Source organism: Mastacembelus armatus, chromosome 2 (assembly GCF_900324485.2).
Source record: "Mastacembelus armatus chromosome 2, fMasArm1.2, whole genome shotgun sequence".
In the NCBI taxonomy this organism is placed as follows: Eukaryota; Metazoa; Chordata; class Actinopteri; order Synbranchiformes; family Mastacembelidae; genus Mastacembelus; species Mastacembelus armatus.
Window position 1 is genome coordinate 676,181 of NC_046634.1, and position 15,323 is coordinate 691,503.

Consider the following 15,323-nt stretch of genomic DNA (forward strand, 5'->3'; position numbering starts at 1 on the left):
TAATTAAATGCGAAACTCAGCTTTGGTAGAGCATAATCCCATATTGACAAAAAAATAAATAAAAAAAAATCTCAAACACACGGCATGTCTTTATTGTCTTCATATTGATCTCAAAAACAAATCATAGAAAAGAACTTTAAAAAGTGCAGAAATAGAAAGAGGGGGAAAAGAAAAACAATTTCACTATTTCACACCGATGCAATAAACATGAAAGAATAAACACTACATTGGCCACAGGTAGAAAAAAAAAATTCAATGCAGACCAGGCAATGCACGAAACAAACACATTTAATATCCTAGAATTCACATGCAAAACAAAAACCATAACAATAATAATAATTAAAAAAAAGGCAGTGGGGTTAGTTAAGTTGAGACTTTTTGGTTGGAGCTGCTGTGCTGATTCAAAGTCAGAGCATGTTCTAATAATTCACCGTGCAAACCAGATGTCATTAAATCCTAAAAAAGAAAAAAATAATCTTGCCTGACTGAAACTTTTCCCCTTAACTATGATTAAAAACAGGTTGGAGATTGGTTCCCTTGCTGCACAGCAGTTGCTTTTCATCAAAGTGGCACGCAGATCTTGGTTATGTGTCTCGGAATCGGAATGGTTTCCGATCACACAGTGGAGGTCGGGATGTGGTCTCTCTGTGCCTGCTTGGACAGCACGCTGAGAGACCAAATACCGGGTGGGGGATGTAAAAGATGTTTTATCTTGTCAAAAACTCCTAGGGCAGTGCAAAATCTCTCGAAGAAAAAGCATCATTATCAGCTGAAGACACGAGACTGGGATGGAAAAGAGAGCTTTTGAGTTTAATGTTTGGCTTTGCTGCGGAATCCAAACGTTTTCCCCCAGCGTCGTCTCGCAGTTTCGAAACGATGGCAGAATAATTTGTGTATTTTTTTAAATTCACAGCAGACATTCAATCGGTACAGGCACAAGACAATCGTCACTTTGATTATTCCATATAAATTATCACTAGAATATGTTGATATAAGTCGTCAAAATACAGTATGCACAATACACCGATAATGTACGGGTGAGGTAAGATCAACCAAAAGGTTACTTCCAATTAACAAACAGCTAACGGTCACCAGGTATTTTTGGTCAGTCCAACACTTTGGTCCAAATGAGTTCTCTTCATCTTGACCCCTATGAAACCTGATACTGGTGTTTCCCTATTATTTCACCGTCCCCTGAACTTAACACCGTCATGTCATGTTTGGTCAGGTATTTTAGAAGCTAATGGTCTGATTTTTATGGATTCATTCATGGTCGCCAGAGGATGAATCTGATGTTTTATTTCTTTTTTCACCTCCCATCAGCACAATCACTGCCGTAATCATTGTTAAACATGTGTTCAGAGATCAGATTTGGCACAGTCTCGTTCTCAGTCTGCAAACTGGAATCTGCATAGCCGTTCCCCCATACCCCCTCTCTCCGCACAGGCATCAGACAGCTGCCGTCGGTCTCATCGTGACGAGGAAGGAGACAGAGGTTCTTCGCCCGTGTCCCATTCATAAAGAATTCAGGAGTCTCAGACAGCTGTCTCCTGATCTTCTCTCTGAATCATCTGGTAATGCTGCCTGTTCTCCAGATAGGCTGCCAGTTCAGCATCGTGAGCCTTCTCGGCCCTGTTCTTCGGAGTATCGCCCTGATGAATGAAGACAGACAAAGGATTACAGAGACATTTAGGTTTCAACTCCATCCTTCTTTTTCTTTTATTCTATTTGTAGCCCAGCTTCATTTCTCTCATCGCAATTTTCCCTGACCCGTGTATTATGTGTATTACGGTGCCTTCGGTTTATAAAAGATCGCCGCCACTTGTGGCCCCTCAACTTTACCAGGCTGAATCGCCAGCATGTTGTGATGGGCGCTGGGTTACCATCAAGTTTAAAAGTCTTTTAGATTTTGAGTATTAAAAAAAAACCAAAAAAAAACACGTTAATCCTCACTGGCTACAATGACCAAGCTCTGCGCAGCTGTTGGTGTTATCATTAAATTCTAAAAAGTGTGCAACAGCGTAGCTCCCGGGCCAGCTCAGCTGCATCCGTGATGAGTGCTGTTACTGTTACAAAACCAGCACGTGAAAAATAATAGCAATTTGAAGTGAAATAAACAACACGGGTCCTTGAGAGGAGACGCATACACAGCACATACTCTCCTCTAAGTGGCTGTTTATGGGATGAGGACCCCACTGAATCACTTCCAGACTTTAGAACAGACTCTAATTAGCTGAGTCCAGTGTTCATGTGTGTGTGTGTTTGTCTTTGGGGTTCTACCAGATTTTGGAAACATTCCCAGAGCAAGACAGTGAGAGAGATGAGCAGAGGGTAGCGTGCAACACAACTACTTTCTAAAGCCTCCGCTTTACATTAACCATCTAGACAGCGAGAGACCCTAAGTGGTGTGTGCAGAGAGATGTGTAGATGAAACAGAGTGCTTCAGAGCAAAAGTCCAAATCACAGTGTTCTCGTCTCGAGTCATTTGTCTCTGGCTGTGTTTCTCTCCTCACGCTCTCCGTCTCTCTTCCTCCTATCCTCTCTCTCCTTCTGTATCTAGGTCATTGCTGAGTCCAGACAGTTAGGAGCTTGAAGCCTCCGTGGAACAAAAATGAAAGAAGATGCATCACACACACACACACACACACACACACACACACCAAGAGACAGCCACAATGGTAGACTTCACCAGAAAACCTGACCTTTTACATAAACAAATCCAAAGCGCTATTGTATGTGGCGATCACTGCGGCATGACCAGAGAATCAACTGGCTGGTGGACTGGAAAAACCCACCTGTAGGTCTGTTTTCATGAGCGAGGCTCCTGCTTCCACCAGGTAATGGCAGATGGTTCGGTGACACAGAGACGCGGCTCGATGCAGGACCGTCTCCCCGCTGGTCAGGGGTACAGGGACAGAGGTAGAGAGATTGGGGGGGGGTTATTGTTTATTGTCCTTAAAATCTGGCACGCCTACAGCAAGTATGTTATTTAAATTGACTTTACTTACTGTAGTTTTTCTGTGACATCAAGCAGGTCATTTGGAGCTGGAAAACACACAGACCAGACCAGTTCACTCAAAACTTAACAGATTATAATATAGATCAATTGGGATCGGATGCTGGCGACAGTCACCATTGTCGAGGATGTAGCGAACCATCTCTTTGCTTCCTGTGCTGACAGCGTGGTGAAGCAAACTGCAGCCCGATTGGTCCAGAGCTGTGAGGTCGGCCCCCTTCAGGTGCAGGTCCTGCAGCTTTTAGTGAAACGGGAGGTTAAAACCAGAGCGCCAAGAGAACCATGACTAGCGACAGGAGAAATATCATAACGTCGACGACCGAGCAGTTAATGGAACTGTCGCTCACCTTCTTTATGTCTTTGTTCTTCACACACTCGATCAGCATCTCTAGCATGAGAGAGAGAGAAGGAAGGGGAGGATGTGACTTGAGCACATGGCACCGGGGCATTTTGTCTGTCCCACTGTAACTGATGTGAGGTATTTGCACTCTTTTGAGAAAAAAAATGAAGTCGGGAAGGAGGCGCTGACGCAGAGGATTAATGATCTCCACTAATCCCGACGTCTCCCACGTAACAGCAGGAGTTAAAACCATGTTTCCTACTATTCATATCATGCATTGACCAATCTGACTGGAACTAGTGTGGCTGCCGTGGATCAACACGCCTGCTCGTTCCTTTAGAAATGAAAAGGAATACATGTATACTGTGAAAGATCAGTTTTATCAGTTTATTAGATGCACCTAGGTAAAACTAACCCGGTCCAAATGGAGGCTAAAAACAAGTCCAACAAACCACAGTCGAGTCGACACAACAGCTCAGCCCTAAATGACCTCAGGGACGTTTATAATGTTCGGATTTTGTTGACATAGCTGGTAATTCAGTTTGATGTTCGCGTTTTTGATGAAAACCCTGAAAATATGCCAACAGCAAACAGCCATTATGGGATTACGAGTATATCCAGTACCAGCCGGCGAATAAGACATCGTCATAATACTGTCAACAAAACGCGCATTGCGTTGTTTATGTCACCGGGCCGCTTGGTCCAAACGCATGCTGCGCGTATGGCAGAGGCCGGGCCGAGATATGAGATGAATGTTTATTAGGCTGACCTCAATACTTGCTCCAGCTCCCCCTTCTCTCTAAATAGCCGAGTCCTAATCCAGTTATGTTTGGCTTAGTGAGACAGAGAGAGAGGGAAGAGAGAGAGGGAAGAGAGAGAGGGAGAGCAGAATTAAGAGCTTTTGTGGCTGCAAGACAAATCAAAAACAACGCACACGCGCCACGAACCCCAACACACACTCTGAATGTAGGAATTAAATAATTTAGCCCAGGGAGGGAATTAAGCATGAGAGCAAGAGAGTGAGAGTAAGAGAATATGAGAGACGGTCTTAAGACATGAGAGGAGGGAGGCGGGGGGGGTTTATGAAACCATAAGGGACTATGCATTGACCTGCCCCACTCTTCCTGTCTTTCACAGACATAAATTGGGCACAGCGTTCCCTCTCTCTCTCTCTCTCTCTCCTTCACACACACACACACACACACACACACACACACACGTCTCTTGCACCATTGAACTCGTCAGTTTGATGCCGTCAACCTGTCTGACCCTCACGGGAGCTGCCAGCGTGCGGATGAGAGGAAGAGGACGAGTGTTACAAACAAGGAGACGCACATACTGTCAACAGAAAGGAGCCAATTCAGGCGATGTCACGCCGGTATCTGCTTCTTTTCAAAACGACTTACGCAAACAAAGCGAAACGTCACCCTTCCCCCCCTCCCCTCCGGCTGTCTGTAACTTCGTCAACGAGCGCTCAGGTGCAGTCGCCGCGGCAACTTGTCAGCTCTTTCTGATTGGCTGCTTCAAAAAGCCCTGCTACCCCATTCATTTCAATGAGAAGTGGAGCAGCAAGGACTCAGCAAAATGTTTGAAGGATGGCCTTGGATTCTTTCAAGTTGCATTCAAACGTTCACCTGGGGAGGCTGGGCAGGCTTGGCTTAAATTCCTTTATTTCCATTTTAAGCATACTTGTGTTGTTGAGGCACATTTGCTTTAAGACAGAATAACTTTTAAAAGTGTCCATTTTTCAGCAGAACGAGATTGAATTTGATTGAATTTCCACAACTTTCATCACCGACACCGAGAACTCAAAAACTGAGTTCGCTTCGAAAATGCAAAAAAGCAGCACGCAAACTCAGCACCAAGAAAGAAGCGAAACGGATCCAGGTCGTGAAGCAAAAACAAGATGAGTCCCAAAGAGAATAGAACCACAACGAAGCTGACAGAAAGAAGAAAGCTGTGGGTTCCCACGCAGCCTCCCAGCACGCCACATTTGCGAGAGGAGACAAGAGGTTGAGGAATGTGTGTCTCCGTCTGGATACCCAGAAGGCATCTCGTTTCTCCTGTCAGCTCGTGCTGACATCATTTTATTTGGGGTGGTTAAGGTTAGGATAAGGAGTGAGGGAATGTCTTATAAATGAGGGTGCTCACAGGTATTGAAAGTGTATGTGTGTGTGTGTGGGGGGGGGGGGGTGTTACCTTGTTGGCTTTGCTTTTCTGTTTCACTCATCTTCTGACTATTTTCCTGTCTGGAGAGAGGCCAATATAGACAACCATTATTAGTCAAACAGATTGTAACTTATGCCTCTTTTGCATCACACAGTTTTAGTGCTACTCGACTCGGTTTTGGTGATTTTTCATTACATTTGAGTAGCAACTCAACATGAGCCGCGACCTCCTTTTTAGGTAGAACCACTGTGTTGTTCGGCGAGTAGCATTAGCCATTTCCCTCACTAAAGACTATAAAAATGGAAAAACAAACAGTTGCTGTTTTTCAAAAATTGCGGGTTTTTGACTTTTGTGTCAGACCATTGTCGGGCGTCGCGCTGATGACTCTTCTAGTGACGTTGTCACTCCTTGGCCAATCAGTGGCTCACAGTCTTTTGACGTAACATTTTAGTATCGGCTCGGCCGAGGAGGTACTGAAAAAGTACCCGCTTACCAGGTACTATCCCCTAATGGAAACCCTGAAAAAAACCGAACCGAGCCGAGTAGTGCTAGTGGAAAAGCCCCATTAGACATGTATTATAATCGCACTGACCTGGGTCTTTGTTTAAAATCGGCGCCAGTTGTGTTGGAACGATGTATGCAACCAGCCCTGCAAAACACAAGGCAGTAACAGCATGACGATAAAACGTTACAACACAGGGTTAAAACTGTAAAAAGACTGATAGGTCTCGTGGTAGTTAGCACTGAAATGCTATCACACATTCCCATCCTACTTATTGTACCTGATAAAGACAACAGCTTGAACATGTTAAAACAGCTACTATGGAGTGTGCTGCACACTAACCTGCTGAGTTTGCTCACCACAGGTGTCATGTCGTGTGTCAAAGCGTCGGACGCGGAGCTGTCGCTGTTCACTCGCGGCCTCGGGCAGGAACTACAGCCAAACATAGAAGAGACAAAGTCAATGAACGATATTTTCCTGTACCGAGCTCAGATATTCACTGAAGTTCTCAGCTTCCACGCAGCTCCAGGAGTGCATGCACGACGTAAATCTATATTCCTGAGAATCTTACTTTAATATCCCAGTTAGGTTCTTTAAAAAACATATATAAAATTGTGGAATGTGGAATTTTCACATAATGCACTTATGAAGGTGAAATGATGTAGCCTGGCCCTGTTCTCCCTTAGCGAAAGAACATGGGTCTGGAACCCCTGTCATAGAGAGTCTTTTCCTCCAGCTGAGCCGGGCCAATCACAGCCATTTATCTGCAACAGGGCGGGCTTTACGCTCCAGTCGTTCAACCAGATTTAAACAAGTCTTGCACATATGCACTGACTCGCTCATAACGTTTCTCAGTCCCAAGTCCGAAAATCTTTCTACAACAGTCACTTACTAACATCTCTACTCTACTGCATGCATCATATCCTTCATTTCTCTGATTGGTTTATTCTGCGTCCATTTCCCCTGCCCCCTGGAAATCGATCTCACCCGAAGAGATTCCAGACTAATTCTTTGTATACAACAGAAAAAGAGTTAGTCTGGCTGGCCAGGCTCTAAATGATCTTGTCTTGGTGTGTGTTTAAAATACTTTAGTGACACCTGCAGTGACGCATGTATATGTGATGTCTAAACTCACCCTAATGTCCAGTATCCTAAATCTCACAGAATTGGTCAAATTCACTACGTTATTTTTTACCTTCTCCCCCCCTAAAATATAGCTCAGTAATGTTCCAAAAAAATTTTCTGACCTGTTGGGGGGGGCTAATTGTGTCTGCTCAGATTTTCACCTGATGCTGAAGTGTAAACCGACGGTATGTGAACTCATCAGCTCTAGAATCAGTTTAAAAAAGCAAAATGTTTGGCGTGTAGGTGTCTCTCGCTGTGTTTTGTCAGATAGACAGAGGGATGGAGGGAAGCAGAATAGAGAGAGGTAATTATAGTGGGAGGAATAATGTCCACCTCTGGCCCTTGCGTGGGCGAGCTGCTGCACTGTTTGTGTGAGAGCACGCGTGTGTGCGTGTGTGTGTGTGCGTGTGCACGTGCATGCGCGCGTCCAAGTACAGTAGATTGGTATGACTTTCGAGTGCTCTGACATTCAATTTGTCTCTCCATCCACTGTTTTTCCGACACACTCTTTCTCCTAAACCCATCTCTCCCTCGCTCCTGCCCCTGCCTCCTGGTCTCATCTCTCCTCCTCATCCTCCCACTCGGTGCACTCAGCATTGCAAATCAGCCCGCCAACACACACACACACACACACACACACACACACGTGCACTCATGCTAACACACACACACTCACATAGCCAAAGGGAAGTGTTGTTAGGATCAGTAGGTTGTGTTGCTGTACCTGTTACTTTATATACTCCCTCCCTTGTATTCTGCATGCTAATCTTTATATGCTTTGTGTTTTACATCAGCATCGGCGCCACAATAAATATCCTTTACTTTTTGCTTTTATTTACCAGCAAACGTTTTGTCTGCATTGTCGTTTCAACAGCTGAAAAACAAAAGTTCTTCAGAAAAGCTTAAAGTCAGAGGGCAGTGAATCATCTATTCCAAATCAAACAACATATTTGTGAGGTATTCTGAAAGATTTTTCTCTTCAGTGGGAAGCAGCGCGGTCGAGTGCCATGGACGAACACGGGGGGGTGCACAGGGTGAGGAGGGCAGGGGGAATTCAGAAGTATTTAGCGATGCAAACATATTACTGGTACTAACTTTCCCCCCCTCCCGAATGTGTTTCCTGTACTGTACTGTCTTCTCGCGCTTAAAGAGCATCCACAGACAGCTGCTCCAACAGGCTGCGCTTAGCGAGAATTGAATCTGTGTGTGTAAATATGGTTAAAAGGATTTCATATTGGGTTAGGGCAAACAGAAATAATGTGTTATCCACAGGAGAGCACGCAACCGTAGCTCCTATTATAATAACACTTGGCTGTTTCTGAGCAGGAACAGAAAGTGTGAAAAAAAAAAAAAAAAAAAAAAAAAAAATTTGCATTCCTCTAGCAATGCAATTGCATTGCATTTAGAAAATATTATTTATGTATTAAAACACCTACGCAGGCATATACACAAGCGTGTGCACGCACATTCGGGGTTTGCGCATATTTGAGCCAAGGTGTTCCCATGGTACCAAGCATATGCACCGATGTCATAAAGCAACGACACACACAGACACAGTGTTTCTACCTGGGAGCAGTGGATGAAGGTGAAGGAGACGAGGAAACAGGGTAGACAAATACTTGGTTGGAGGTCTGATTAGAGGCACTTTCCCTGGGGATCACCAAAAAACAGTACATATTACGAAATGTAACATAGCACTTCCTCATTTCGTTTTTTTTTCCCTTTCTGAATTATAACAGCATAGAAGTGTTTGAAAGAAAACAGGGAGAGCCTTGTGATTGAAGGGAATGAAAGCAGTGAATGTGATTCGCCACGGTTGTCACATTGTCTAACATGCCCAGCTCTAGCATATGATAATGTATTCACTCTGAGCCCACCCTCCTCCTGCCAAGTTTTGCGCCAGGAGCTCCGGAAACACGCCCGACCACCGAAGTGGGCTTGGTCTCTACGTTTTCCAGCACCTTTATTTCGGATAAGAGGCATTTAAAAAATTAGTTCAATAATATCTTTCCTTAGGTTTCCAGAAGTTTGAGTATGGTGACATGTGGCCCACTTTCCTGCAGGTATCTGTCAAACACATTTGCAGACTGTGAAGGGAGGTGATTTTTTTTCCCCCATCTGTGTTTGCATGAAGATTATATGCCTCTGTGTGGAAGAGATAAACTCATTCTGGAAAGTCACAGCCGTCCACTGCTCTGTTTCCACTGTGGGGTTAGAAAATCAGCCAAGTGTTTTTGTTGCTGACCTACCTGCTGTTTACCAGGCTGGAGGCGGGGTTGACCAGGTCAGGCATGGCTGAAGGGGAAGTGCCTACTGTTGTCATAACAACGAGCTCAGGGTCCAGGATGAAGATCTCTTCCTGGGAGATTTCTGACACGTAGTTGAGATGTTCCTGGCAGAACACGAAACACGGGAGACTTTCAGACTAAGCACAGCGAAGTATTGTGGACTCAGTTCCTCAGTGTCTTATGTTTCTTTTTTAATTGCTACAATTTTAATTACAAAAAAAAACTGTATACACACTAAAGTAAAAATTATTCCATAACCGGTCGGCTCTGAAATAGTCCAAGCTAAACTAGGAGATGGATATAAACTACACACAGCATCCAGGTGCAATAGTAGAAGCCCCCTGTGGTGTAGGAACCACTCGTCAGCATAATATGCCAAATCGGCTTTCACCACTCTGACAGAAGGGATAATTAAAAAAAAACTAATTCTGCTCATGATCGTGAAACTGCGTACGTCTGCCAGATCACCAGGTGAGAATCAGCCAAAACCAGAGGAAGGATCTGGGCCAATGTTTTAAACACCCTGTACGTCTTTACGGTTTCAGTTTGATTCGTTCACTAAATGCTGTTCTCCTACTGCCAGAAATGTGCCCCCAAGAAGAAAAATTCCACGCACACACAAAAACTCAGGCGTCTTACATTTGAATGTGTAACTAAAAGCTTGAGTCCGGTTTGGTGGAAGATGAACATACCTGTGCTCTGTCTATCCTGTAGAATCGATCTGCTGTTGTAGCTGAAGAGACGAACAAAAACACAAGGTTAAATAGGCTGAAAACTTCGTCAGGGAAGATGCTGATGCTACTATAGGGTTGAAGTGTATTGTCACATGGTGTAGGTTCGCTGATGTCACCAGTTCACTGATGTCACCAGTACAGCATTGAGTGAAATTTTCCTTTAACCTCTCACTAAATGCGTCTCCCTTCTCTCTCTCTCTCTCCCCCTTTGTGAAGCTTCTGCATCTTTTTTGACTCTGGTTCTCGGCTAAATTCCACCAGGACTCAATCCAAGAGGATTGCAGTGTGTGTGTGTCTGTGTGTTGATCACTGCAATGTGCAATGCCTGTTCTTCCTCTGTGATATTTTTGGTAAGCCGCTGTATATCATTAATATTCATGACATTCAACCCATAAACGGGATCCGACAGAACCTTTGCTTTGTTTCACCACTTCTTCAAAAAGTCAGCTTTCACACGTGTACTCCTGAAGATCACTTGCTAACCGGCTGTGATACCCCCGCTTTGACCTTAGGATTTAAGGTGCTGCTTGATGAAGCCGCGAGTCCATCTCAGAATGTGTGTTAGTATCAGGAGGAGAAGGAACAATGGCGGTGCGGGCAAAGCTCACAGTTTAACAAGACTGAAAAGGTGGGGCTATGGAAAAATAATGAGCTGTGCAGGTTGTTCCTCTGCCAGCTGCCTAATATCACCAATGTCTCAGCTTCCACACAAACTGGTATTTACCACCAGCTGCTGACAGATATTGCGTTTTTCAAAAATGGATGTTTCTGCATTAGAGATGCATTGTACTGTAGTGGGAGAAATTCCCAGACAAATTAGTTAGTAATCAAACTACCGTACACCTCCTGGGGGCCACTAGTGGTCTGCCTTCTGGCAACACAAGCTGCTTTATTACACTATAAACTGACTTCCCTGCATATAAAAAAAAAAAAAAAACAGGATCTGTTTAAGATTTTGTACCCTGAAGGTGTAAGGTGGGGGTCATTTCAGGAAAAGTACTTTTGAATTCCTGCTAAAAATGTTACAGGTGACACCTGACTCCGCGGGGGGGTATGAAGTTATTATGGCATGTATTTTCTGATCTGTGTGACATTTTAATAGAGTCATGATAGATTCAATTAAGTACAGAAATACAACATCATCTTGGGTGTTCAGAGTTTTTACAAGCTGACAGCATAATAACAGTGAGTGAGCTGGCAGTGTGGGTGTTATTGCAGGGTTTAATCTGTTACTTCCATTTGACATTTAATTTAAAGATTTTTGGATTCATGGTGCAAAAACAATGCAATGTACTTACAGTCGAGGAAACACCACTTTGGAGATAACCTCTGTGAGGAAAGCATCTTCGGCTTGGCTGCTTCCTCCTGAACGACAGAAGAGGGAGATTACACTACTGCAATAACTAGTGATCCATCAATCTACAGAATAAAAGGGCAGACAAGCAAATAGGAAGGCTCAAAGAGAAGAAGAAATAGATGATTGGAACAGAGGTTTGACTTATTTGGGTAATATGTGGTCTGTGTAGGTCTGAATATGGCACACAAGACCTCTGTGGTTGCTTAGTATCTGGGTTCTGATTCAGCATTGAAGCTGATACAGATTCAGCTTTAATCAGCTTTGTAATGTTTATCTCAGGAATACACTTCAACAAAGTTGTCCACACCTATGTGTCACTTTTTACTCGCCTCATTACTGCATGTTTTTGGAATCTTTTTTCTTTTTAAGTTTCTAATTAGTTCAGAAAGCTGCAGCAAGATCAAAAAACAGGCACCGTATTAGCGAGATTCCTGCCTCCCTGCCTGGGCTGCCTGTTAGCTGTAGGCTGAAGTTTAAAACCTTTTTCTCTGTTTACAGAGCACTAAATGGTCTTAGCCCCGCTTCAGTCTGTGAAGTCCTGCCCCCGTACCACACTGTCAGACACCTCAGATCCTCCGCCCGTCTACTCCCATCTGTACACAGATCAAGGACTAAATGCCATGGTGATAGAGCTTTCTCACCAGACACCGCAAAACTGTGAACCTCTCCTCCTCCGTCAGTTTGTCTCGCTCCGCTGATGTTTTCAACTCAGACCGCCTGACCTGTCATTATTTTTGCACATGTCCATATGTTGTTGTTTTTTTTTGCTGTAAATTAAACATTAAGAAAGTAATGGTGCTGCACTGTAATGATGTTACATTTCCCAGTTTGGCCAGTATACACCAGTTGCAGTGTGTATTTCCCCTCATTCGCAAGTAAACTTCACCCCTTAGAGATGTGAGATGTCCAGGTTTCGCAGACCTGGAGGACATGATTAACAGAAACCATCATTTTTCCTTTGATTTGACAGAGTCACTGGGGTGAGTGAATCAGCTTCTGAATGATCCACTGTGGAGAGAAGTTCCAGTAGCTGCTTTTTCCATTAATATTACAATAGATGAGAATAAAACCTGTAACCATGGCAACTGGACAAAACAAAGATGGAAAAGCTGCGGCCTCAAAATGTTCAGAAGGCTTTGAAAACCAGTGTGACAAAAGCTAGACTAAAACTACTAGAACTATTGGAGTTCAGCTCTGCAGAGAAGTGACTGTAAAAAAAAAAAAAGTCAACTTCCAGTAGATGTGACAAGAGCCAAACAAAAGTTACTTTCCTTTCAGCTGCAAAACCTTTCCCGCACTCTATGACAGGAAAGGCTGGCTGAAGTAAACACCTCTCCCATTCGTCTGTCTGTACTCATCGGGTGCTGCTGTCGAGTCGAGCGGCAGCCTCGAGCCGAGCAAAACGCCCGCGGGCTTTTACAGCAAACCTACAAACAGAATCAAAAGCTGAACTCGTCTGACTGACTTCTCTCCTCTTCGCCTTCTTTCTTCTCCCATCTCTTCTCCATTCACTTGTTCTTCTAACACATAAAGTTGTTGAGTTACAGCTTCTCCGCTACAGGCAGACACTAGAAAGCCTTCTGGGGCCTTGGTCCTGATTTGTTCCGACACCCGGAGATGTGCGTGTTATTTATCAAATGGGAGCAACAACCCGGCAGAGCAGCTGACCGGTCTCTCCAAGTGTCAGTGCTAAGATTGTGCCTCTCTTTTCCTCAAATTTTCTCTAATAATCAACGGGCCGTGGCAGCTGGCTCCACTGGAGTCCATGCAATTTTCACAGGCCTCTTTCACACCTCCACGAACAAGGTACAAAAACACAGGTCAGGACTTTGGTGGAGGAAAGAAAAGCGAATTACATGGGCTGGGGCAGACCTTATCCTGATTAAAAGCCTGTATGTTTTCATGTTTTATGACGGAAAGTACTGAATATACCACAATAAATTTTTAAAAAGTCCAGTTTTTTTTATCTCCTACGCAATCCCAAACAGCACCAGCGAACATCATCAGTCACCAGAGAGCAGGGAGATCAAACGTTCAAACACACGTTACATCATTTCGGTTGCTACGCAACACAAAGCCTGACAAACAACTCGAATGTTGTCTTCTCAACGTTACTGATCTAATCTGTATAAAAAGAGTGTAGTTAAAAATATCATTGACAGAGTTAGTGTTGCTCTGCTTGCTGTGGAAGAGAAGCTCATTGGGAAATGAGAGAGTACATCAACAGAAACAGCTTCTGCCTAAAAGCCACACGTTCAAGAGCTACATGCACTTAAGTAATGGGATTACCTCTGCTTTTCAACAGTGTTCCGATATATGAAACACCACATAATTTAGACAGACATTTTTCTTTTGCAGGTTAAGGAATTAAGACCCAGAAAATAAAGCTCTGCTGGATTAAACCTGATTACACTGCCATGTATACCAGTGTTTCACCTGAGGCTTTTTTTCTTTCCCTGCAGTGCAGTGCTGTCGTGAGAACGGACTCGTATTTACACGCGTTGGCAGAGGAATAGCTAAAAACAACCTTAGAGTCGTTATTGATAGAGTTATTCATATTTCCATGTGTGTATGTGCGTGTTGTTTTTATTTTTTTGTTTTTTTTTTTAAACCAGGGGATTTTGATACTCAAAGGGCTCCAGAGCCAACCACATGGTTGTAGTAATAAATATCTCCTCTCTCCTGACCTACCTGAACCTGAATGCATCACAGATGAAGGCACAAACACAGTACATAACAGAAAAGTTATCTCACATTTATCTCAACAGCTCATAGCTGCCTTTCAGAGCCACATTTTCATGTCGGGGCAACAACCTAAAACAAATCAGGGGTCCTTTGGTGCGCTAAATCCATTACAGTGACACCTGGCAAGCATGAGAATGCCGCTAAATACAGTAAATAATAAATATGAAACTGCCAAGTGTAATGATCACAAGAAAGTCCGGATACCACAAAGGTTAATGGTGACAGCGTTTTATAATCGGGATTCGGTTTCAAAAGTAAAATGCTCTTTGAGTTTAATGTTTAGATTTAGGTTTTGTGCCTGTTCCTGTCCTCTGCTGACTGTACAACAAGTTACCTTGAACACAACACACAAAAAAAAAGACTTCAAACATTAGAACTGTACTGTGAAATGTCTTTTGTAAAGCCGTGTTTATGCTTTGAGAGCTACTCTGGGCTTATTAGGACCTCAAACAGTCTGCCTCATTAACCGTGTGTGTAAATAAAGGGACAGTGAAAAATAAAAGCCTACCTTTCAGTCGCTAAGCTCTTGTTTTAACCTCTCCAGACTCAACAGCCTCTGAACAGAGTAAGTCACCTCAAGTCGGTACATCTGCAACAGCTCACGATGCAAAAACCTCACTATTAAACTCAGGCTGCATGCACACAAAACAGAACATAGACGCCCGCTGACACACAACATGCAAAAACCTCCACAGACGACAGTACATGCATCATGCTGAGACAAAAAAGGGAAACTAATCTCCGTGGAAACAAAACTGGATGTGAGTTTATTTGTTTTGTACGAGATCAAAAACTGCTCAGATACATCGTGTCATCTCAAGCTGTGTTTGTTGCTTTGAGTCCGCTTAGGTCTGAGAGGATTTTTGTTCCTAGACTTGCAGCAATTTAAGAAGTGTTAGTGAAATGTAATGTGGTTCATTACAGATACCGGTAGGAATCGGTTCTGTGTTACTATGGGTTACCACTGATCTTTAAAGTGCCTGTAGGTGTCAGTGGTCGTCTGTCGCTATGTGTCAGCTCTGTGATAGACCTTTCCAGGGCGTACCC

At 43.7% G+C, this 15,323-nt stretch overlaps 1 protein-coding gene across 4 annotated transcripts in view; it reads right to left on the reverse strand.

Annotated features, from left to right (window-relative positions):
* Positions 1 to 272: 272 nt before the first annotated feature.
* Positions 273 to 15,323, reverse strand: part of LOC113127572 (diacylglycerol kinase zeta-like) — a 33,761-nt gene continuing 18,710 nt past the window's right edge. For 3 of the 4 annotated variants that reach the window (XM_026302269.2, XM_026302267.1, XM_026302265.1), the window contains 12 exons: positions 11,473 to 11,539; positions 10,133 to 10,173; positions 9,402 to 9,544; positions 8,719 to 8,802; positions 6,370 to 6,459; positions 6,118 to 6,174; positions 5,556 to 5,605; positions 3,364 to 3,404; positions 3,134 to 3,254; positions 3,009 to 3,045; positions 2,796 to 2,895; positions 273 to 1,652 (listed from right to left, as the gene is read on the reverse strand). In XM_026302269.2, coding sequence (XP_026158054.1) covers positions 1,536 to 1,652; positions 2,796 to 2,895; positions 3,009 to 3,045; positions 3,134 to 3,254; positions 3,364 to 3,404; positions 5,556 to 5,605; positions 6,118 to 6,174; positions 6,370 to 6,459; positions 8,719 to 8,802; positions 9,402 to 9,544; positions 10,133 to 10,173; positions 11,473 to 11,539 — 948 coding nt within the window. In that variant the 3' untranslated portion in view covers positions 273 to 1,535. The remainder of the gene's footprint in view (positions 1,653 to 2,795; positions 2,896 to 3,008; positions 3,046 to 3,133; positions 3,255 to 3,363; positions 3,405 to 5,555; positions 5,606 to 6,117; positions 6,175 to 6,369; positions 6,460 to 8,718; positions 8,803 to 9,401; positions 9,545 to 10,132; positions 10,174 to 11,472; positions 11,540 to 15,323) is intronic. The other variant, XM_026302268.1, reaches the window with a different exon arrangement.